The sequence below is a fragment of the Musca vetustissima genome, unplaced genomic scaffold (genome assembly GCF_032173495.1).
Source record: "Musca vetustissima isolate MV318-11 ecotype Yass unplaced genomic scaffold, APGP_CSIRO_Mvet_v1 utg491, whole genome shotgun sequence".
Classification (NCBI taxonomy): domain Eukaryota; kingdom Metazoa; phylum Arthropoda; class Insecta; order Diptera; family Muscidae; genus Musca; species Musca vetustissima.
The window spans coordinates 28,474-54,661 of record NW_026884380.1 but is presented as its reverse complement, the minus strand read 5'-3'; the positions used below and the strand labels follow the sequence as shown (position 1 = coordinate 54,661).

At 33.3% G+C, this 26,188-nt stretch overlaps 1 protein-coding gene across 1 annotated transcript; it reads right to left on the bottom strand.

Moving 5' to 3' along the window:
- Positions 1-11,083: 11,083 nt before the first annotated feature.
- Positions 11,084-13,798, bottom strand: LOC133331338 (alpha-tocopherol transfer protein). Its single transcript, XM_061539735.1, has 5 exons — positions 13,726-13,798; positions 13,421-13,666; positions 13,235-13,364; positions 11,415-11,589; positions 11,084-11,269 (listed from the first exon to the last, which is right to left on the bottom strand). The coding sequence occupies exons 1-5, from the start codon at positions 13,796-13,798 to the stop codon at positions 11,084-11,086; spliced, it is 810 nt and encodes a 269-aa protein (XP_061395719.1).
- Positions 13,799-26,188: the final 12,390 nt, after the last annotated feature.

The following is a 26,188-nucleotide window of genomic DNA, read 5'->3' as shown; positions in this document are numbered from 1 at the left end:
ACCAACCCCCAATCCGACGAGCCATAGCCGCGCTAAACGACAGCATACCGGCAACGCCACTTAATGGTCAACACAGCGATTTCATTTCGTTTTTCTTGAACACGGTTGTTACAAGTTTGACCTAGATATTTTATTTTAAATACAATGGATGCTGCTCAATGCTGAGCATATTATTCTTATTCTGAATATGAAATGCATATAAAATATAAATTTCAACAGGACAATGATCCAACACAAACCAGTTGTTTCAGGACAGCAATATATAGATATTATGGAAGGACCCGAGCAGTCATCGGATATAAGTCCAATTAAAATTTGTTGTGCAATTTCAAAAAGAATTCATAGCCTAATTACAGAAGGTAGTCTCATTTAACAATTTTATAATGGCAACCCTTTTTAAATTCGAACTCATCTATCAGTTTAAAATAAAAAGAAAAATTCCTTAAATTTTATGTATACCGATTGGCATATTTTCTATAAATTTAACAAAAATATTTTCTTAAACTGGAAAAATAAATAATGGAAAAATAAAAAATATATTTTCTAATGCATTTATGTACTTTATGATGGACAAATCTTTATATACTTTTATCTGAACTTCTGGTCAATAAAAGTCTAAATAGTATATATCTTAAATTCTTGATGCACATTATTCTCAAGATATAGCTATGGTTGTTAAAACTTATATTCACAGATTATATAGGCAGGAAAAAAATTAAACAATATTAAGAATTAAGAAATGTTTGCCACTGAACTCATATTTTTCGAACATTTTGAAGGAGGTTATTCTCATTTAAATGTTGTCAAAAGTAAAATTATTAAAAAATTGGAATCATATGTCTTTATGAGACTACCTTGTTTGTATAGTTATGCCATGGGCTTGGGCATAACAAGCCACAATATGAAAAAATTGTAATTTGTAAGTTCCTATGGATTACCTTGAATAATTGTATCATGGTTAAATGGCATTTACATTAGAACTTTTTCCGGGTTAACCTACTTCATGAGGATTTGTTTGGCATATATGCAATGGAATTGACAATTGAAACCCACTGGGTAAACGAAATCCGGAATAATGTAAACGTACTATTAGAATTATTAGATTCTTCATGCATTAATTTTCAAAAAGTTCAGATTGTATTTGTAGCTTGGCCCAGATAATTTGAAAAATAATTCTAATTTTATATTTTTTAAAATATTTGTTATTCTTTTGCACATAAATGTAATAAATTGTCCTGGTTTACGTCTACAAAAATGTCAAGACAATCAATATAGACAAATGGCAAATATATAAATGTATTGGTTAAATGGTTTATATCTTTGCTATTAGTTCCGTTACTGACCTGCATGAATAGTTTTGCAACTTTTAACCCCAAAACCGTTCCTTCACTCACAAAACTAGTAAATCTTTGAACCAAATTTTGAGGGAAAATAAAACGAATGACATTCTCTTTGTCTGTTTTTCCACAGGCAAATTTTTATTTGGCAAATACTGAGTGGTGCGAGGAAGAAAAACAAAAATTTGCCTGTTCAGAATTTGCCGTACACGCAAATTCTGCTTTGCTCTGTTCGTTGAAAACAATTTTGTTGACATTTCCTTTTGAACCTATTCGCTTTACTGACACGCAGCCGGCTTTTGTTTACAAACCTGTTGCTTTAATTTGTGCAAGTGAAATTTAATTTTTAATTTTTGCAATTTATATAATAAAATATATAAAAATAAATAAAAAATTAAAAATAATCTTAAAAATACAAACACTTTTGACCTTTATTTTCTTTCTTTTGTTTTTTGATTCGCAAATTTGGCAAAGAAAAATTTGCTAATGGAAAATCAAGCGAAAATTTCAAAAGAGAAAACAAAAAATTTGCCAAATAAAAATCTGCCTGTGGAAAAGCAGACTTTGCAAACTTTTTACTCGAGAAATTTGAACGAATAATAAAAATGGTAAACAGGAATGCCAACTTCTAATTGTCTGTTGTGTTGATTTTGAAATATTGCCACCTAATATTGTCATATTTCGTAGATTTCCGTTCCCGAACTTTTCAAATTATTTTGAACTCTGAGAACGAGTTTGGCATTGTTCTCTTTTACTAGCTTTACTATATAAAAAAGTACTGGAATAGAACAATTGTCTTTACAAAAATTCGTTTGTAAACACCAGGCTACAGTACGGCAACATACCAATTTATTTCAATGGCTCTTTGTGCATTATTGGGCTGTTCCATGGTATAATACATGGCAAAATAATAAAAGTAGTATCATTCAAAAATTCAAATACAAAACAACAAAAAAGTTGTTGTTGTTATATGTCAGTGAAAAAATTCTTTTTTTACATTTCGTTTTTGAAAAACGAAAAAAATGAACAATAATAAATTGAATAAAACGCAGTAAACAATTCCTCGGATAACATCAAGGGAAAAATCTACCACAGAAAGACGATGGTTAAGTCGGTTGGTCAAATTGTACCGTTTCCTTCAGCGTCCAAGAAAAGGGATGAACAAAACCAACAGACCCCCATTTCCTTGCAACCTGTATCTCACATTTCAATACATCCAGAAGCAACTATTGCATTTGTAGGATGCGTAAACGATGATGTTAGTCTATTGAACGTACATAAAATTACTATTTGTGAATTGTTTGTCACCCAATGTTCGCTCCAAGGGATATATAGTCGAACGAGCCAGTGCTAGTCGTTCGAGCTGAGGCTAAATAATTTAAACAGCCAAAACCAGAAGATTGTTAAAAAATAAAATAAAAATATGAAATTGATTTTTAAATTTCTTTAAAAACGCCTTTATTGCTTTCCAGCTGTACCTCAAAAGGAACTCCAGCTCTTCTAAAAAAGGACACTCAGATCTTCAACAAGAAGACATTATTCTCTATATATAATTTGATTAAAGGAGAATATACAAACACATTTCAAAATATGTTAAAATCACTAGAGTAAGACATTTTGTGGGTGAACTATATATCGTTTATAAGAAAACAGTCTTCAACTGGTCTATATAAGATCGCAACTTCTTCTGTAAAAATACCGCCTTTATCTGGTCCACACCCTCAGCTAGATCTTGAGATCCTTTGAAAGAACTCCAGTTATTTTTTATGAACACTTCCATCCATTTTCGAAATTATGTGTATACTTTATTTTGCATATAATCTTGGATTAGGGATATGAAGTTGTACAAAATGATTAAAATATGTATGTAAAGGTTAAAAATGTATTTTAAATATTTTATATTATGAGATGTGGATTAATCGCATGACATAGTAGCGGCCTGTTTGAATTCTGCGGCCTGTTTGAATTCTGCACCACTCCTTAAGATCAATGGAGCTGGTGAAGTCTTCAATTTGTGATTTAGACTTTTCTTCATCTTCGAACACATCGTTACTCCCATTTTGTTGGATTTCGTCTACAGTAGCATTGGCTTCGCTTGCCGGAATGTCTTGTTTTTCTGCAGTGTAATTGTCTGTGGGCTGCTTATCTATACTTTCAACTTCTGCGGGGACATCAATTATTTCATCTTTAACATTTGCAAAATCTTCTTTATCGTCTTTTTCATTTTTGATTAAATCTGAATTCGTTTTTTGTTGTTAATTCTTCAGTCCGTTGTTGTTTTTATTATGACAGTCTTTTGCAGAAGTGTCTTTGTTTTCGACAGTATACTCTTTCAAATCAGTCTCATTTCCCTTAATATCTTTCGATTTTTCTACATTTATTTCAGTTTCCGTGGCATTTCCATTTCCAAGGACTGTTTCTTTATCAGTTTCCTTTGAAGAGTTTTTATTCAGATCTTGTGATTTGGTAGAACCCATATTTTTATCGTCCTCAGATCCGTTGACTGTCCCGATGGGATTTTCCGAGCCTTCTTCTGCCTTACCAGGTTTTTGTTTATCTTTTTTACCAAAAGAAATACTACGAAAAGACCATTTTGAACATTCATTGGAAAGAGGAGAAAGTTCTTCAGTTGTGTCATCATTCTTCGTCTCCAATGTTTGTGATTTGGTATCATCTGCATTAACTCCTCTATTTTCACTATCTCCTACTTTCTCCGTTTTCATATCTTTATCATTTTCCACTTCACTATTATTCTCGGAAGATGACGGAACAGTTGCATCACCATTTAAATCCTTCTTATCAACATCTTAATTTTTTTCCAACTTTTCTGTGACTTCCTCATAACCGCCCTTTTTGTTATCAGTAGTAATATAAACTTATAGACCAACTTTAACAATTTGGGAAATTATTTTTTTTAATTGACAATTGTGTATATGTATTTTTAACATACACATACATATAAGTTATGTCGAATCCATTTTGGCAATGAAGGGTTGTTAAAAAAAAAAAAAAAAAAATGGTCATATGTGAGCATGAGGTTACCTAATTTGTTGTATCATGGTAGTCTCATTTGAGAAATTAATAATACAAGGAAAAACAATTTGGGGTTAATTTGAGCAAAAATATAACTATGTAGGCTTCTTCTGTCAAATATAAAGAAAAAAATCGCAACAAGAGTTGTTTTTAATTGATATTTCTCAACATAACAATATCTTTTTATTGGGCTACTCTTGGGTGTAAACCCAATGTTCGCCAAGTAATGGATGATATACTGAAATATGTGTCAAATATGTTGTTAGTTTGGCTACAGACACAAAAAAAGTATTAGCGTGGAAAGGCTTTAGGGCGAGACCTTTTTGCTTTTGTGGCGGTCTTCAAACCACACATAATTATCCCCAAGGGCGGGTAGATTTAGGGGAGTTGGGGAAAGCTAAGTAGCAACAAAACAAGGTACTGCGAGCGGGTAATCATAAGATTAGCTATGCCTGAATTAGTCATATATCTTTAATGACTGGCTTACGTTATTTTTTTTTCAAGATTGTATAGCCAGTACACTATTACCCGGTGCAGTGTAGCAACTACAATATTAATAACATATGCACAAAGACATAATACCCTGTACCACAGTGTGGTGAAGGGTATAATAAATAAAAAAAAAATGTGATACGATATACCACCATTGATGCTAGTTTATGTATTTCTTGTTCTTCTTTGTTGAAGAAGACACAGCTGATTGTGCCAACTTAGAAGACTCTCTTAGTAGAAACAAACACAGTGTTAGTTCTCTAAAAGCTGAAAGGGATCAATGTATGTTAGAGAAAATAGAAAGGGACCATCGTCGTCTGATTAGGAAAAAGGGACAGATAAAACTACGAAGTAATATGTCGATCTCTGGAAAGCTTTGAAAGTCCATCCATGAGGCTATAAATGAGAGTAATTTTAGTGGAATAAAAGGTACGACTACCTTTTATTCCATAGAGCATAGAAATATCTCAAAATAAGTGTATCATTTTGTTTAATTGGCAATCAGATATAATAGTGGTCCAAAATTAAAAATAATTTAAAATACTATAATAAGTGCCAAGTTTTTAGAAGAATAAATAAAAGAGGTAAAACCGATTTTGTGGAATATCAGTAAAGTGTTATATTAATGTTATAATCTATAAAAGGTGAAGTGAAAAATATCGAATTGGCAGTGTCCCAGCTATCTATAAAAACAAGCATTCGGCGAATAGTAAAATGTAATAGCTAAATAAAACGTAAGGAGAGTAATGATATGGGTATATAAATAAATCCTTTTATTACCTTTTGTATAGGCAGACTGAATTCGCTGGAGTGCCTTAAATGTGGTCTGGTGATTCTTGGTGGACAGAAAAAACATATCTTGTTCATTAGCCACGAATAAGGTAGGATAATTCTGGGGAGAAGCATTATCTTTTATTTGGCAAAATATTGTTAATTTCAAGTTTGATATCTTCGGATTGTGAATTTTGAGACCCAAGAAGAGACATTCTAGTATTGGTTTATTAGAGGAAACACAACCATACGCTAAAAAGTATTTTTTATTGTTTGTTTATATATTTTTTATTTCAGAAACTAAAGCTATTAAGTAGATAAATTAGTAATATATATCTCGATATTCATTGTCAAATTTGTTTATTAGCACTGTGTCTTGATAGGTTAAGATTAAAATATGATTTATATTCACTCTAAGTACTAAGTTGTTAGGATTACTATCGGAATGAACCGGAATACTGTATAACGTATGATATAATGAGATTGAATATGCGCAATATTTGAAATATGGGAGGGGCAAATTAATAAGGTAAGGCAAGTGGTGTGTGATAGGCGTTTATAGGGGTTACAAGCATTAAGAAGAGGAGGTTGTGATCATGGTAGGGTGGGCATATTTGATTCTTCGGGTATAGGCGGTCCATTTGATGGTTGATGCATCTTGGTAATGGTTAGTTTTGTTCCAGAATTTTTAAGAACTCGTTCGTGCCTTGAGCTGGGATGAACGGGTTAGAATCACTCCCAGGAGAATTAAGGCTGAGTTAGCTGTTGTCCGAACGGAGTTGTCCCCTAGCCGCATAAAGAACCACGTAACAAATATTGGTCGAAAATCCCATAAAAAATAATAATAAATAAAATAAATATATAAATAAATGGTTCTAACAGTTCGCCTGGAGGTCCTTTAAATGAAGTTGTATCTCACACATAATGTTATCGTTCAAACTTCGTAATAAAAATATTATATCTCACAATATATCTTTTTATTACAAAGTTTCTATAATACTTCCCAAATATCATCTACTAATTTGATCTGTTGATTTATATTAGTAACATTGGACCCCGTTAGTGCCACGTTGAGATTTTTCGACAAATTTTCGTATTTATTGTCGTCTCTTCAAAAAAAAAAAAAAAAAAAAAAAAATAGATCGACTCAGCTAGTCGAGATATGACGACCGGTATACTTAAAGGTGGAACTAGAACCAATATTTCTCGGCGTTACAAACTCTTGGGGCTGCACATTGATAGTAATATTAATGACAATTCGAATTAAAAACTTCGTCAAAATACTCGTCTTCCGATTACGAAAATTAGACATCTCCAGTAAATTCTTAAATATCATCATTTAATTGCAAACTTGATATATCGTTCGATATGTAAAAAAATTTTATTCTCCTTGGCAAATTATATCTGTAGGCGTATTGCGTGCAATGCCAAAATTTACTTACAACTGAATATAAAAATATTTATTTCTGTATTTTTTCGAGATATTAAGTATACAAATTACAAAATATACAAAATACATTTGACATAGGTTTTTGTTTTGATAAATCACCTTATTATTGCATCATGGGTAGTCCATTTAGCTTAGCTGATGTATCGATTTACTGTCAAAGTGGGTAATTTTTAAATTGAATTCAATGTGCAATGTTGCCAACCATGTGAAATATTATAAGGATTAAGTGTCGAACAGAGAATGACATCCATTCAACGCAACTAGTAGTACACCGGCTAACGCAATAGAAAAATCATTCATATTCACCAACGCAAATTCTTCTAAGCATAACATAAACACAAAAGTAAGTCAAATACAAATGAATCCCACCGGACTACAATTGTTTCCACAAACAACGCAAATGATCGTTCATAGCAGAGTTTGCACTACCGAGTGTGTGGAGAGCGTAGGTTGAAATAAATCAACCACCAAATGAATAACGTGTTATACGATCAAATGACTTATTGTGTGAAAGAGTAAATACAAAACTGGTGTTGAGAATAACATTGAGAGTAACATTAAGAGTAATTTTCTATACACAGGGGTTGGCTTGCGGTATTTTATTTTTGACTTGCGTTTTGCATAAAATAAAATAACGCAACTACAATTAATGGCAAATTAGAAATTAATAGTGCAAAAACGTTTTTAAACAAAACATTAATTCATTTTTTTATTATAAAAATTCTACATATAAATAAGTCAGTATAGTTATTAGGGGAAATAAAAAATGTATTTAAAAATTAAAAGAATAGTTCGTGTTTTATGAGAAATTTTAAAATATTATGTATAACATAACAGAAATAAAAATAAATTAAAAACTGGATTGTCATAGTTCATTCTAAAATTAAGTGATCATAAAAACAAACTTCACTCATAGAGTAGTACTGTTATGATGCGGTGCACCGCATTGATTCGATTGACTTTGTTTCTTTTGCGTTGTTTGCATTGTTTATGTTCTCCCGCACTCACATACATAAAAACACTCTGAAAGAAGCCGGCGATAGCAGAGAGTGTTTATACGAAGATATGATGTGAATTGAAAACAATCGGTAAAGTGAGAGTCAACAATGGCAGTATTTTCACGAATGACCGAGTGTTGACTGTACTATACCGCATCATTTGTAGTTGCGTTAAGTATTACTATCGCTTTATTTTATGCATAACGCAAGTCAAAAAAAGCTACCGCATGTCCATCTCTGGTGTCGAAGCGCGTAATTTCTACTTGAATTCGATGTGCAGTGTTGCCAACCATGTGAAATATTATAAGGAAACATTTAACAGATAATCGAGACAAAAACAAAGGTTTTTGTTTTGATACATCACCTTGTTATAACATCATGTATTCAACTTTATCGTAAATCCTTCAAAGACATAGAAACCGTAAAGACTCGACAAAATGCATTTTGACAAAATAGTTTATAAAAAAATATCCGGGGGGAATCATGTGTAACAGAGGCATGTTAACAATAAAAACGCTAATATGCGATAATGTGTTTATAAGATGTAAATAATATCAGAGATCTGCACTCAAAATATATTTTTTATTTAATAAGCTTGCTATATAGCACTTAAAATGTTTAATATTGTTCTCTCTGTTTTTATGATATCGTAACAACAGAGGAAAATCCATCTGTAGGAAATTGTTTACGTATCAATTGTCCTATCTTTATACTTTTATGTCTTTGAATCCTTATTGGGTGTGTTACCAACCACTATTGTAGTGAACATTTTAACCAAGACATAAACAATCATACAGTGTTATTACAATTTTCCTACAGATGGTGCTCTTCATGACGAAGTGTATTAACAACGAGCAGTTAGTACAAATAATCAATAACCTAATACAGTCGAATTGGGATAAGCGAACGCCGTTTTATTGCAAAAATCGGCTAAATGAAAAAAAATATTTTAAACCAATAATTCGTTCGAATTTCAAAAGACTTTAGTTCGCTTAAATGAAATACATGTTAATTGAGAAACCGTTTGAAATAAAGACTTTTTCGTTGCAAAACCCCAAATATATAAGAAACTAACGCCGTTCAAAAGAAAAATATTATTTATGTAACGGCGACGAAAAAATCATTTGGCACCGGGTTCATTTAATCCTCTTTTATGCAACACCTAAAAATGTACACATTTTTCCAACCAAATGTATTGTTTGTTTACAAAAGTTTAATTGGCAGTTACAGATAAAAAGGCAACATGTCTACGGAGAAGGTAAGTTCTTACTTAAGTCATTTCATTAATTGTTAATTTCACTTTTTTTAGAGATTGAAAAAGAGAAAACATTAATTTTAAAAAATTACGTGGTAAACAAAGTTCCGCCAATAGTTTTTCTACAAATGAATGGCTGATCAACATATTACCAGCTTATTCAGAGCATACAATATATAATTCTGACGAGTCAGTCCTTCTCTATAAATCAGTACCATCTGGAACTCTTGCAAATAAATCTGATATTCTTTCTGGAAGAAAATTTCACAAGGACAGACTTACACTACTCTATTTGGCAACTTCTACTGGCATCCACAAACAGATTTAGACTTTAAACTTATTGATCTTTAATACTTTGCTTCATTTTCTACTTACCTTTTCCTTAAACTCCTTATGCATCAGCGGCATCAAAAGTGTGGTTATGACACTCATGAAGGCACCGCCTAAAATGAAATGGACATTACGCTGCTTAAAGGGTAAAATCTTATCCTTATTGCATAGAAAAATCGCAGAACCCGTGCTGTTTTAAAAAATTTACCACACTTCCCGTAAAATATTTTGCCAACTCTAAAGCATGGATGAGCAATGAAAGATCTCGATACTGAATATAAAGAATTCGGAAAGAAAATTGTACTTTTTGTGGACAATGCTGCGTTTTCTTCCGGCCAATACGACTTCTTTAATTCAGCCACTGGACCAAGGAATCATTCGATCGTTCAAAGCTCAATACCGAACGAATATAGTATCAAAACAGCTTCTACATCTAGAATGTGGACTTTCCTTACATGAGTATTCAAAAAAGGTAGACATTTTAGAAGATCTGACGATGGCACAAACAGCTTGGTCAAATGTGACTGCCGAAACAATCCGATGCTGTTTTCGTAAGGCGGGAATTATTCCTGGAAACGCAGACTGTTTTCTTGAAGAGAGCCTGAGGCATTAAGCGGTGAAATTGAAAATCTAATTGACATTGATAAAAATGTAGATTGTTACGGAGTATTGACTGACGAAGAAATCATAGAGCATAGGTGACGTTTGCGGATAATAATGAAAATAAAGAAAACGATGATGATATTATTAACAAACTTAGTTCGAAAGAGACATTAGCAGCTATTTACGTAATCAAATCATTGTTTGAAGACGGCGTGAGGCTTTCACTAAAATAAACGATTCACACAATGAAAAATAAATGACTATTTTAATTCGAGCTCTTTAAAATAAACGATTCACACAATGAAAAATAAATGACTATTTTAATTCGAGCTCTTTAATATATTTAATTTTGTACTTTTCATTTATGTAAATATGTGAACACAAACTATTGTTATTAACTCAAGTTCCCTAATTTTCTTTTTACTCTTTATAATGGATTTTTAATTTTTTAATATGTTAATTTAACTACCTAATAAAATGAATTTAATTTATAAATATGTTTTAACATATGTGTATTTATCTCGTTTCCCTTTATAAGCTGACTTCGTTTAAGCGCAAGGAGTTTCACTTATCCGAAGTCCGTCTAATTGAAAATCCCGCATAAGAGAAAAAAATTACTGAAATTACTCGTTTTCGCTTAACCGAATTCGACTGTAGATGTCGATGACATCAAAGGATGTATATTGGATTTTTTCCCTCCCGTGAATCAGATTGAGGGAAACTAGTAACCCATAATAAAATATAATAAATCGTTAAATTTATTTTCAAATATACTTTTTATTTGATCGCATTCTGAACTAAAAACGTATTAGCTTCAATTACGTTTTCTCTTATGATATTGTTGTAAATTATACAGATAATTTGAATGTTTCTCAATATGATTCCACAAAAGATTTACATCCAATTGATTCGTTTCGGGACCACCATAATCTGCTGGTAAATTTTCATAGCCAATCATGTTGCGTAGTTTGTCGAAATTTTTGCCATCATGATTGTAGGTCTGAAAATATGTAAAAATCGGATATAAAATAGTTCTAAATTACATTGTATTTTTCCAACTACTGTCGACTAAATATTCGATAATCGAAAGGAGCTTAGACCTTAAACTTATTGATATTTAATACTTTGCTTTATGTTCTACTTACATTTTCCTTAAACTCCTTATGCATCAGCGGCATCAAAAGTGTGGTTATGGCACTCATAAAGGCACCGCCTAAAATGAAATGGACATAACGCTGCTTAAAGGGTAAAATTTTATCCTTTTGATGAATCAATCGGGTAATGCGTGGTGCCACATAGGGTAAAAAGTTCAAGTTAAATCTGAAATGAAAAATAACCAGTAAGGAAAGTAGTAAAGTAGGACTGGGCCGACTATATGATACCCTTTACTACTTTGGGTATATTCTACAAATGTCTCCTAACAGACTCCGCCTTTTCGAAAGATCATTGACATGACATTGAACAAACTTGAATATGTGATCTGTGCCAATTTAAGTGCAAATCGAAAGAAATCTAGGGACTTTGGTGCATATATATATATATATATATATATATGGGAGCTATATCTAAATCTGAACCGATTGTCACGAAACTTAACACATATCATTCTGCACTCAATTCAGTACGCTATGCAAAATTTCGTGCAAATCGAAAAATTTATTTGTATTTACATAAAATCGATGTTATATATACATATATGTAATGTTTTCTCGAATTAGCATACAGTATTTTATACTGCACCAATCAGTAAAAAATTTCTATAAAGCAATATAGTTTGACATATATGGGAGCTATATCTAAAACGGAACCATTCTGCACTTTGATAAGTACGCTGGGGCAAATTTCGTGCGAATCGAGATATATATTGGGAATTTGCTACAGCATTTACATAAAATCGGAGAAAATATATATAGAAGCTATATCTAAATCTGAACCGATTTTCAGGAAACTCAACACACATCATTCTACATCTAATTCATTACGCTATGCCAAATTTCGTGCAAATCGAAAGATATATAGGGACTTTGGTGCACCATTTACATAAAATCGGACGAAAATATATATGGGACATATATCTAAATCTCAACCGATTTTCTCGAAACTTAGCATACAGTATTTTATACTCAATTCAGTACCCTATGCCAAATTTCGTGCAAATCGAAAGCAATATAGGGACATTGGTACAGCACTTACCTAAAATCTGACGAAACTATATATGGGAGCTATATCTAAATTGGAACCGATTGTCACGAAACGTAACACATATAATTATGCACTTAATTCAGTACGATATGCTAAATTTCGTGCAAATCGAAAGATATATAGGGACTTTGCTACAGCATTTACATAAAATCGGACGAAAATATATATGGGAGCTATATCTAAATCTGGACCGATTTTCAGGAGACTTAGCACACGTTATTCTAGACCTAATTCATTTCGTTGTGCCAAATTTCGTGCAAATCGAAAGATATTTAGGGACTTTGGTGCCCCATTTGCATAAAATCGGACGAAACTATATATGGGAGCTATATCTAAATCTGGACCGATTTTCAGTAAACTTAACACAAATCATTCTAGGCCTAATTCATTACGCTGTGCCAAATTTCGTGCAAATCGAAAGATATTTAGGGACTTAAATCGGACGAAAATATATATGGGAGCTATATCTAAATCTGAACCGATTTTTCAAAATTTCAATAGGGTTCGTCCTTGGGCCAAATAAGTGACCTATGCCAAATTTCATCCAATTCTGATCATAAACAATTTAATACAATTTACATGAACAGACGGACGAACATGCATGAATCGACTATGCATATTCTCAAAAGGAACCATGTGTCTATCTCGTTTCCTTTTGCCTGTTACAAACATATGCACAAAGACATAATACCCTGTACCACAGTGTGGTGAAGGGTATAAAAATATACGTCATTTAGAAAATCGTATTTTCTTCTTCACTTACCCTGTCATGTCGAAAATAACCGTCAAACCATTATCCTGGGTCTGAGGTAATAATAACAGAGACTCGAATATTATGTCTTCCATTTCAGCACTATCCAATAAATAATTGGGATATTTTTCGAAGGCATCCACTGTAACAAAATAGAATATATTAGAATTGTTTTGAATCTTTTTTTGGAATTTTTACCCAATTTTATTATCAGAATTGGACGACCCTCTTTATCCGGTTGTGGCATTACAAATCTTGCTGCCACATTCAGAAATTGTTCACGAAAATGTGCCGGATGATGGTGGGCCATCCATTCTGGATTGTCAGCCTTGAAATCATAATAGTTATGTATGGCCACATAGGCCCTTTCAAGATGCCAATTTTTAAAAGATAAAAATTTCGCCAAGAAGATATCATCCGTTCCCACAGAGAGATTGAGAGAATCTGTAAAAAATGAAATTAAAGAAAACGTTTTGGGTGCGAATAGATCTCCTCCAACTTACCTTCCACCAAGTTTCTTAGGTCATTGATTTTTTCAAGTTTCTGGGGGGTAAATGTTATGACTGAATTCAACATTGCAAAAAAAATAAACTAAAATTTTTCGTAATATTTTGAAAATGTCTTTAGAATTATTCTTCCGAATTCTTAAGCCGTTGCAATGATTCCCGTGTTAAAACTTTTGATTGAATGATGGTCGATTGCATGACAAATGATTGTTGGGTTCTTCAAGCCATTTCTATTCAGAATTTATTAGGCAAAGCAATCGGCAATAGAATATTAATGGCCACATTAAAAGCGGGAAGCTTTGGTCAATGTAAAAAAAGTTAGGAGGCTATTGGTTATCGGTTTGTTTGCAGCGAATGCAACAGACAGTTAGGAATGGAGGCAACCTACGAGGGAGGTTGAAGTATTTCAGGAAGTGGATTTTTTTAAAAAAAAAATTTTTAAAGGACCAACAAGGCGTGGAGTTTTTAAATAATATTTTTTAAAGGACCAACAAGGCGTGGAGTTTTTAAATAATATTTTTTAAAGGACCAACAAGGCGTGGAGTTTTTAAATAATATTTTTTAAAGGACCAACAAGGCGTGGAGTTTTTAAATAATATTTTTTAAAGGACCAACAAGGCGTGGAGTTCTTAAATAATATTTTTTAAAGGACCAACAAGGCGTGGAGTTTTTAAATAATATTTTTTAAAGGACCAACAAGGCGTGGAGTTTTGAAATAATATTTTTTAAAGGACCAACAAGGCGTGGAGTTTTTAAATAATATTTTTTAAAGGACCAACAAGGCGTGGAGTTTTGAAATAATATTTTTTAAAGGACCAACAAGGCGTGGAGTTTTGAAATAATATTTTTTAAAGGACCAACAAGGCGTGGAGTTTTTAAATAATATTTTTTAAAGGACCAACAAGGCGTGGAGTTTTTAAATAATATTTTTTAAAGGACCAACAAGGCGTGGAGTTTTTAAATAATATTTTTTAAAGGACCAACAAGGCGTGGAGTTTTTAAATAATATTTTTTAAAGGACCAACAAGGCGTGGAGTTTTTAAATAATATTTTTTAAAGGACCAACAAGGCGTGGAGTTTTTAAATAATATTTTTTAAAGGACCAACAAGGCGTGGAGTTTTTAAATAATATTTTTTAAAGGACCAACTAGGCGTGGAGTTTTTAAATAATATTTTTTAAAGGACCAACAAGGCGTGGAGTTTTTAAATAATATTTTTTAAAGGACCAACAAGGCGTGGAGTTTTTAAATAATATTTTTTAAAGGACCAACAAGGCGTGGAGTTTTTAAATAATATTTTTTAAAGGACCAACAAGGCGTGGAGTTTTTAAATAATATTTTTGAAATAATATTTTTAAGGATATTTTTCAAAGGACCAACAAGGCGTGGAGTTTTTAAATAATATTTTTTAAAGGACCAACAAGGCGTGGAGTTTTGAAATAATATTTTTTAATGATATTTTTCAAAAGACCAACAAGGCGTGGAGTTTTGAAATAATATTTTTTAAAGGAAAAGCAAGGCTTGGCTTGATTTGAATAGGGCGTGAAGTTTTTAAAAAAATGTTTTTTAAAGGACAAACAAGGCGTGAAGTTTTTAAAAAATATTTTTTAAAGGAAAAAATACTTCTCCATTCCCCCAGCTCTTAAAATATTTCCAAGTCATAAAATATCAATTAAATTTATTATGCCAATATCCAACTAATTCCAATCGTGATAAAAAATTAGTCATGTTTTTTGTCATTTTTTCCGCCATGCAATCCACCAGATATTTAATTGAGTTTTGTTTGCCAAACTCTGGGTTATAATTTAGCAATCAGCGAATATTTGGCTCTCATATCAAAATCTGAAACAATACATTTTCAAATCCATTGGATTTACCTTAACAGAAATAGGATTTTGTATTGGCAGCAAATTACCATAAAATACCTTTAGGCTAATTAAAATAACATTTTTACACACACACACTCATTCCAGTTCAGCGCTAAGTCCCCAGTGGACAGGGGAAGGGGGCATTTTTCGTTGCCTTCTAAAGATATTTCAGTTATTTCTTTTGTTCTGTTGGCCATATTGCAAATTGCATGTAAATATCTAACGTGCATGGCTTAATGCCAAAGTGACCATTTATTTTTAGGCATACCGTTGGTATTGCCTCAAAGCATAGCAGATTTGTTTCGCGAAAGAAAATTTACTTGGAATTTTTTATTTGTTTTCCATGATATTTTTCTTTAGAGATTTTCGCAGCACGGATTGTATTTTGGCTGCAGTTTTGTGACAAGAATAATTTCAGATTTACAAATATAAATGGAGCAAACAAAATTGCCAAAAAACAAGCTACCGTTGCAGCAAAGAACTTAGAAGTGGATATAGTAGGTTGGATTACCCAATTGATAACATACTATGCTGGTGTACTTCCATAGGACGTGGTGTAATGATCCAAATTGTCTACCGGACAAAAGCTTTCATATTTGGCATTTGTGTTGAACAATCAAGAGGACTTGGCACGTAAGCTATGATGCACTCGAACAACAAATTTCAGCGATTTTTAATAGGGATTTTTCATTAAATCTCAAAACCCCAAATCGTGGTCTGATATTGATAAAGCATTGTAGGGTGCAGAAGGTTTATGCTATACCTGAGGGGTGATCAATATTGATTACATCGTGTTAGAATTATCGACCATTCGGAGTTATCGTTATATGAGGGTCTAAGCCTAATTGAAGACCGATATAGTTTATTAAGTTAACCCTTTCAGTGTTTTTGTTGAATATATTCGACATTGAAAAGTACTGCCTCTCTTTGCGATTTTTCGGTTATCCTATGTACCGTTACTATTTATGTTTTTGCTGAAAGACACACGAAACTGGCCGAGGGTTAAAATGACAATTGCTATTTTTTCTAAACTATGTCTCTTTATATGATTTTAAATACAAAATTTTAGATTTTCATTCCGACAAAAATTTGTTTTTGACACTGAAAGGGTTAATTTGACGTTCTAGATTTTTATAGCGATATTCTTCGAAGGTAGAAAGATTACAACATGTGGCTTTGTAGGGTATAAGCTGATAATCCCATACTATGGTGGAATACAGCAATCTGGAGATAATTCCAAAACGCAGAACAACTCAGATAACTATTTTAATATATACGAGTAAGGAAAGTGGTAAAATCGGACTGGGCCGACAATATGATACCCTTCACCACTGTGGGTATATTCTACATATGTATCCCAACAAATGCCACCTTTTCGAGGGAACATTGACATGAAATAGAACGAACTTAAATCAAAATTTAACACTATTTTCTCGAAACTTAACACACGAGCTATGGTAGGGACATATTTCCATCTTAAAGGCTCGAAAATCCCCATGAACATGCAGAACAACAACAATGTCTTGTCATGTGCGAACAAATATATAAAAGATGTTAGAAATACTTCAACGTACAAAACATTCAATTATAGTAACTTCAGAACATTGTACAAAATTGTGTGCCGGTCGGCCAAACTTTAGGTCTTTAGTGCACAATTTACATTAAGGGGACCCCCCATTCTCGGGGTCAAAAATTTTGTTGATATAATTCGAATCTACACTAATTAAATAATTTCCCTACAAAAATTCAAATGAAAATCTCAAGAAGTCTTGAAGATATAGCCGATTTATTGTGTCAGCATCAAGTGGCGGCTGAAGGGCTTCTCAAACTTTAAACGCGTTTTTCTCTAAACATTTTTTTGCGAATGGCGGGCACGATAACTCAAAAACTAATAACCCAATCGACTTCAAATTTTTACACGTTTCTCTGTGAGTGTGTAGCTATCGTATGAACTAGGATAAAGCCAATCGGTGAAGATCTTCCTTATTTTTTGACTTGGGTTTTGGTAAAAAATCGGCGATTTTCCAAAAATATGTTTTCAAAGGTCCAACATTTTTTTAATTTTAGAGCGAAGTCAATAATCCTAGTTCATACGAGAGCCAGACATGTACTCTTTCTAACACCGTTGGAATTTTCGGATTCCGATGTTCCAGTGAGGAGTTATCATGCCCTCCATCGAAAATAAGGACTTTTCTTTAATTACAAAAAAACAACAACAACAAAATAACAAATATTTTTTGTAAATTATTTTTCTTCTTTTTTAAATCTTCAATTATCTTGAAAAATTAAAATCGAGAATGGGAGGGGGTTCCCTTAAATCAGATGCAGATTTATATAGAATCTATATCTAAATCTGAACCGGTTTTCACGAAACTTAGCACACGTCATTCTACACTGAATTCAGTACGCTATGCCGATTCGTGCAAATCGAATGATTTTCAGGGACTTTGGTGCACTATTTACCTTAAATCGCACAAAACTATATGTGGGAGCTATATCTAAATCTGAATCGATTTTTACGAAACTTAGAACACATCAGTCTAGAGTTAATTTCGTACGCTGTTCAAAATTCCGTGCAAATCGAATGATATATAGGGGCTTTGGTGCACCATTTACATAAAATCGGACAAAACTATATATGGGAGTTATTTTAATCTCAACCGAATTTCTTCAATTTCAATTAGGTTCGTCCTTGAGCCAAATAAGTGAGCTGTGCCAAATTTCATCCAAATCGGATCATACCTGTACTTTGTTTACAATTTCACCTCTACAGACGGACGGACGGACTTAGAAAGTGATTCTATGCATATTCTCAAAAGAAACCCTGTGTCTATCTCGTTTTCATTTGCCTGTCACAAGCATATGTCCAAAGACATAATATCCGGTACCGCAGTGTGGTGAAGGTTATAAAAATTGGGACTATCCCTAAAATGAAGCGAATATTAATAATTTTTGGGAGGAGATTTGTTACCATATTACTTACATACTCAGCTGGTTTGTTACGGTTGTTCCATAAGCCGAGCTTAAAAAAGATTTCTAAGCGCGTCGGTCTTATGCGCATTTCATCCAATGTGAAAGACCCTGTTCCGAGATGTTGTATTCTACTTGATCTTTCCATCGGATTCGTGGCTCGCTTTTTTGGGTGGGGGAATCCTCATCCATTCTCACAACATGACCTAGCCAACGTAGTCGCTGAAGCTCGATCCGTCTGATTATGTCGATGTCTGAGAATAGATTATAGTTCAACTTGTGGCTCATTCGACGACGATATTCACCGTCGACGCAGATCGGCCCTTAGATCCTCCGGAGAATTTTTCTTTCAAACACTCCAAGAGCTGCCTCCTCTGCTCATATCCATACAACAGCCCTAGTAATATCAACGTCTTGTAGAGTGTGAGTTTGGTCTGGCGAGAGGTGGCCTTGCTTTTGAGGTGCTTACTCAGACCATTGTAGCATGTTGGCCAACACTAATCTTCTCCGGATTTCAAAGCTGATGTTATTAGTTTTGCTTATGGCGGTACCGAGGTATATAAAATCGTTCACTACCTCGGAGCTGTAGTTTTCAAGTTCCACTGATGGTCCCAGTCTACTGGATGTCTTGCGCGTTGATATCAACAACTTGGTTCTCTCGCCATTTACTGCCAGTCACACTTTGGCGGACTCCTTCTCAACACACATACTTTAACAAAGGTGGCTCTTACCGCTCACAATCTTCGACCCGTGATATCGATGTTGTCGGTTTAGGCGAGTAACATATGCTGTTTGGTGAACAGAGTACCATTTCTGTTCACATAACACACATACTTTAACTGCTGACCTTGTGACACTCAAAGTTATCCTGTATGGCGGCATTAATTTGGCAGGAATGCCGAACGCAGACATTGCGTGTCCATACTTCCCAATAAACCAAAATTTAGAACATATCGTTGGAGGTACACATCAAACTGGGCCTAATTCAGTACGCTCTGCAAAATTATGTATCAATTGAAAAAAATATTGGAAGTTTGCACCATTTACCTAAAATCGGACGAAACTATATATGGGAGCTATATCTAAATCTGCACCGATTTCAACAAAACTTCATGTACGTCAAGGTGGACCTAATTCAGTACTCTGTGCAAAATCTTGTCTCAATCGGACATATATTGCGAGTTTTGAAGTTTTGTTAAAATCGCTTCAGATTTAGATATAGCTACAATACATAGTTTCGTTGATATGTGTCCGATTGAGACGAAATTTTGAACAGAGTACTGAATATGGTCCGCACTGATGTCTATGTTATTAAAATCGGTTCAGATTTTGATATAGCTCCCATACATAGTTTTGTTCTTTTTTATGTGAATAATGCACCAAACTCCCAATATTTGACCGATTGGGACAAATTCTGCACAGAGTACTGAATTAGGTCCAGACTGATATTTGCGAAGGTTTGTTAAATCAGTTCAGATTTAGATATAGGTCCCATATATAGTTTCGTTCGATTTTTTGTGAATGATACACCACACTCCCAATATTTCTCCGATTGAGTAAAATTTTGCATAGAGAATGCAATTGAGGAAAAAATGATGTGTGATAAGGTTTGTGGAAATCGGTTCAGATTTTGATATATCTCCCATATATATTTTCGTCCGATTTTATGTAAATGGTGCACTGAAGGGCCTTTGTTTGTTCGATTTACACGAAATTTGGCGGAGGGTATTACATTGAATATAGAGTGATATCAATAAACAAATGGTATATGCAACGGTTGTTGAATTAGGTCCATGTGTTTATATATAGCTCCCATATATAATTTTGCTCGATTTCATACAAATGGTACACCAAAGAATCCAAGTCTGCCCGTTTGACATGCAAATTTTCATTGATTTCAGAATGGTATGTGTATGGGTTTTTTCAATTGGTTCAAAAATCTATCTAGATAGCACATTTAATTTCGCCCGATTCCATCTCAATGGTCCTCCAAAGATTCTATATCTGTTATATCTACAGGATATTGTAGATATTAACATCTCTTGTATGTATCCAAAGTGGTCGGCCCCGTTCGACTTTTGAACTTTCCTTACTGGTTAAAGTTCGCCCAGAACTCTTATGTTGATAGTAATTATAGTGATGTAAAATTGGTTTCAATTTTAGAGTCGACACCTACACTCAACTTCACCAGTCTATGTGTTTGACCCGAACATAGCTATTTAATCTGGAGTCACTGATGTTAAACTTATTAAAGCTACAATCACTAAAAATGTCAGTAGAAAGTTGTATCAGACATTACACCAATGTGTCTGATAACCATTATTTTGTTGGCATTTATATTAACTCCACATCTTCTACTTCATTCTTTAGTCCACTATTCCCTTCCAACTTTAATCGTTTAATCCGTAACATTAACTCAGGCATCTCTCCAACGCCAGTTTTAATTAAAATCCTTCCTCTTGGTAAATATTGTCACATAGTTTCCTACTTTAAACTATGTGTGTATAAGTCCATCAAAAAGTTTCTGTTTGAGTTTCGTCATTTAATAAATTGGAAGAAACCCGAAGAAAAGAAGAAGAAAATACATCTTTGACAATTTACCGACTAACCAACCAACAAACTCTTCACTTAACTTCAAATTAAGTCACGTTTTTATTGTTTAATCAGAAAATGTTCGTTTGGTTTAGAGTAGTGGACACAGTTGACGGTTGTTGGGTTGACGGTGGTTATTATGACATTTGTAAAAAGTTAGAAATGTGAAACAGGAAATATATATATTAAAACCCATTGATGTTCAGACGGACGAACATCGATTAGGAATATTTATACTGTATAGGGTCGAAAATGAATATTTTGATGCATTACAACGGAAAAATAAACTTAATAATACCCTCCATAATATGTTTAAATCGGATGGTGATCATGGTATTGCAAATGTCAAATCACAGTCACTTCAAAACGAGGTACTATATGGAAAATTTCCTTCAAAGATGATCACTCCTGAAGACCACGAATTGTCAAATTAAATATAATAACCAAGCCCTTTGGCACTTTTATACAAAGCCGTTTATGTCGTCTCTACGTCTAGCTTAATTAGTGAAGAAAGCTGAAAAAAATCTTGCAAATTCTGACAATAAACGGAAAGATACAGATGATGAACTGGATAGGAAAGATATAGATGAAAGGATCTAGGTGAACGATAGCAAGAAGGAACGACTAGGGTAAAATCAAATATATAAACTAAAGAACCGTACTTAGTTCCAATCATTCCGGAATATCATGAATCTAACCAATAATATATAGAAATCTTATGATTCCAAGAGGAGTAACAGGAAAAAAGGTAGGCAGCATGTTATTAGAGGCCTAAATGTGTCCTATATACAGACTTTCTGGTTCTTTATTATAAGATATCCTGGGTCTATTATACGTAGACAAAAGTGACAAAAGTCATATACATACAGCAACACCTACGATCGCTCAATCCACGATAGCAACAAATTCGCATGACGTCCCCACGAGTATGAACAACCAAAGCATTGACATTTACTAGCATCTTCTAAACTACCATATAATTCTCATTCACTTTGTTACCCCGCAAACATAAGTATTTCAGTTTCATCCACTAAGTTCGGCTTGCCATTGCACAGGCTTGCTATTTTGTTTGTATGTTCATTGCGCGTACGATCATTCGCAATTCTTTTTGGCGGCTTTCCGTTGTGGCGCATATATACATACACACAGAGGTTTCGGCTTACGGTTCCACACAGAGATTTCGGTTTACAGTTACACAGAGACTTCGTTTTACTGTTCTAAACAGATACAGTCAAATGAATCACTTTCTGAGTTAATTTATGCATGTCCGTGCGTCTGTCCGTACATAGACGGACATTTATTTTTGTGAACAAAGTACAGATCGCATTTATGTGTACGAAGTTTTGTGGAAATTGGTTCAGATTTAGATATATCTCCCATATATAGAGTCGTCCGATTTTTGGTAAATGGTGCACCAAACTCCCAAGGTTTGTCCGATTGATAAAAAAATTTGCACAGAGTATTAAAATAGATTCATATTGATGTATACGAAGTTTTGTTGAAACCGGTTCAGATTTAGATATAGATCCCATATATATTTTCGTCTGATTTTATCTAAATGGTGCATCAAACACATAATATTTGTCAGATCAAGACAAAATTTTGCATAGCGTACTGAAGGTACAGTTTAATGTCTGTGAAGTTTTATTGAAATCGGTTCAGATTTAGATATAGCTCCCAAATATAGTTTCGTCTGATTTTTGGTAAATGTTGCACCAAACCCCCAAGGATTGTCCGATTTATACAAAATTTTGCAAAGCGTAAATGGTGCACCAAACTCCCAAGGTTTGTCCGATTGAGACAAAATCTTGCACAGCGTACTGAATTAAGTCCAGTTTAATGTCTGTGGAGTTTTTTTTTAATTTTTGAAATCGGTTCAGTAGGCCTATTCTGTAACTTTTATCAACATTCGATATTTTTCAATTTTCTTTTGTTATTGTAAAAACAACCAAAACAAACGAATGAAATTGTTGTAAAATAAACAATGTCGAATATTGTTAAAAATTGCAGAATAGGCCTACAGGTTTAGATAACTCCGATATGTAGTTTTTTCCGATTTTAGGTAAATGGTGCACCAAAATCCCAATATTTGTGCGATTGAGACAAAATCATGATTTGTTAAAATCAGATCGGATTTAGATAGAGTTCCCATATATATTTTCGTCGGATTTTTGTTAAATGGTGCACCGAAGAGCCTAACATTATTCGATTTACACGAAATTTGGCAGAAGTGAGTTTAGAGTGATGTGTATTAACGTTGCAAAAATCGGGTTAGATTTAGATATATCTCCTATATATATTTATACCCTTCATCACACTGTGGTACAGGGTATTATGTCTTTGTGCATATGTTTGTAACAAAGAAAGAAAACGATATAGACACGTGGCTCCTTTTGAGATTATGTATAGAATCACTTTCTAAGTCGATTTATGCATCTCCGTCCGTCCGTCTGTCCATGTTAAATTGTAAACAAATTACATGTCGCATTTTTGATTCGAATTGGATGAAGTTTGGCGCAGCTCCTTTATTCGGCCCAAGGACGAACCCTATTGAAATTTGGAAAAATCGGTTCAGATTTATATATAGCTCCCATATATATATTTATATATATATTCGTCCGATTTAATGTAAATGGTGCCCAAAAGTCGCTATATATCCCTAGATTTGCACGAAATTTGGCACAGCGTAATGAATTAGGTCTAGAATGATGTGTGTTAAGTTTCCTGAAAATCGGTTCATATTTAGATATAGCATCCATATATATTTTCGTCCGATTTTAGGTAAATAGTGCGCCAAAGTTCCTTTATATCCTTCGATTTGCACGAAATTTGGCATATCGTACTGAATTAAGTCTAGAATGATGTGTGTTAAATTTCGTGAAAATCGTTTCAGATTTAAATATCTATCTACAGGATAATGTATATATTAGTCTTGTATGTATCTAAAGTGGTGAAGGGTATCATATAGTCCGCGCGTTCTACTTTTGAGCTTTACTTACTGGTTCTATTTAAATCAATAAACATCCGATTTTAATCGCAAAACGGAAACACTTGTAATTTTCATCAATATGGTTTTGTGGGTCCTTATGATGACCTTGGGTTAACCTCAACCGTTACATGTCTTTTATAAGAAACCCATAAATATTCCTACTGGTCTTCTCTAAGAAGAAATCCTGGCCTTATATATGAAATACTTCTGATCTTTAATATTACCATATGTTCCAGTATACTATAATACGTCCCACTGATTTCTATAAGAAGATTTTCTCGACTCTTGGCTTTTTTATTGCAGAATATAGTTTTTCTATAAAGAACGTCCGCTTTACTCCAAAAATCCCTACTGATATCTTATTGTGCAAACTGTACAAAATCTATTAGAAGACTTTAAAAAATTCTTCAAGAATGTCAACATAAGGTGGAGCGTATACTATATAAATTTGTCATTCCACTTGCAACTCATTGAATATTAATCGATTACCCGTTAAAGTATATACATATATATTCATGGTCAAAACAAGGTCTTAACCAAATTTTTGGATTTAAGTGTCTGTTGTTCAATATTTATTTTCTTAGTGGCATCAATTTTCCATGGTCGATCGATGAGCGGTATTTTGAATGCCCGTCTTATAGTGCAAAGAAATTAAAAATTCGTCTAGGCCGAAATTAAGCACTTCAAGTTTTCTATACCCACTATATTATGATGGCCTCTGTAAATTCCCTCACCCCTATGCATTTTATTTTTTTCATATTTCGTAATTTTAACCTTGTGCTCTCGCTCGCTCCCTTATCAAAAATGTTCCCAAAAAATCCGCAACAATTTTCCTTTTTTCCATCACTTAAAGTTTTTAATAAAAACATCAATATCAAAAGACGAGAAAAAATCACTTTTGTTTCAAACTTTTTGAGGTTAGTTATTTCCAAAAATTTACCAATTTATAAAACTATTTATCACAACACTGCAACAGCAACAATAACAACAACAATATCAAGGTCAAAACTGACGACAAGCTCAATATCGAACAAGTGGTCTGGTCTAGGATTGGAAGTAGTAGTTATGGTGTAAAGGAAACAACAATAACAACTATTTTTCCAATAACCGACAAAAATGAAAAACTTATCAATATTTTATAAGATTTACCACAACTGAGGAAAAAAACTAAAAAAAACAGTTGGCAATATGAAACAGAACAAAAAACCCCGCCCCCACTACCAACTGACAAAAACCAAAACCTGAACAATTCAAGATAAATTAATACGAAACTTTCCACACTTTAAGTATTGTGTGGGTGTGTGTGCGTTTTTGGAAACAAACATAACCTTGTAAAAAGGCCAGTAGCAGCAGCAACAACAACGACATAGAATATAACTGATAAATTGATCATAACCTCAAAGTATGCGGACGTTTCAACTATTTATTTAGGAAAATCTCTTGGCAGAGGGGAGGATGAGTAACAATTTTCATTTCAAATTTTTCATCACCCGAATACGAAGAAAAATCAGTAAGGAAAGTTGTAAAGTCGGACGGGGCCGACTATATGATACCCTTCACCGCTTTAGGTATATTCAACAGATGAATCCTAACAGACGTCGCATTTTTAAAAAACCAGTAAAATGAAATTGGATCCATAAACATGTCATTCTGCAAACGATACTAAATTTTTCATTTGGTCAGATATCGAAGCTATATCTAAATCTGAACCGAATTTTACGAAACTAAACACACATCATTCTAGACCTAATTCATTACGCTGTGCTAAATTTCGTGCAACTCGAAAGATATATAGGGACTTTGGTGCACCATTTACATTAAATCGGACGAATATATATAAATATATATATATATATATGGGATCTATGTCTAAATCTGGACCGATTTTCAGGAAACTTAACACACATCATTCTAGACTTAATTTTGTACACTGTGCCAAATTTCGTGCAAATCGAAAGATATGTAGGGACTTTGGTATACAATTTACCTTAAATCGGACGAAGATATATATGGGAGCTATGTCTAAATCTGAACCGATTTTC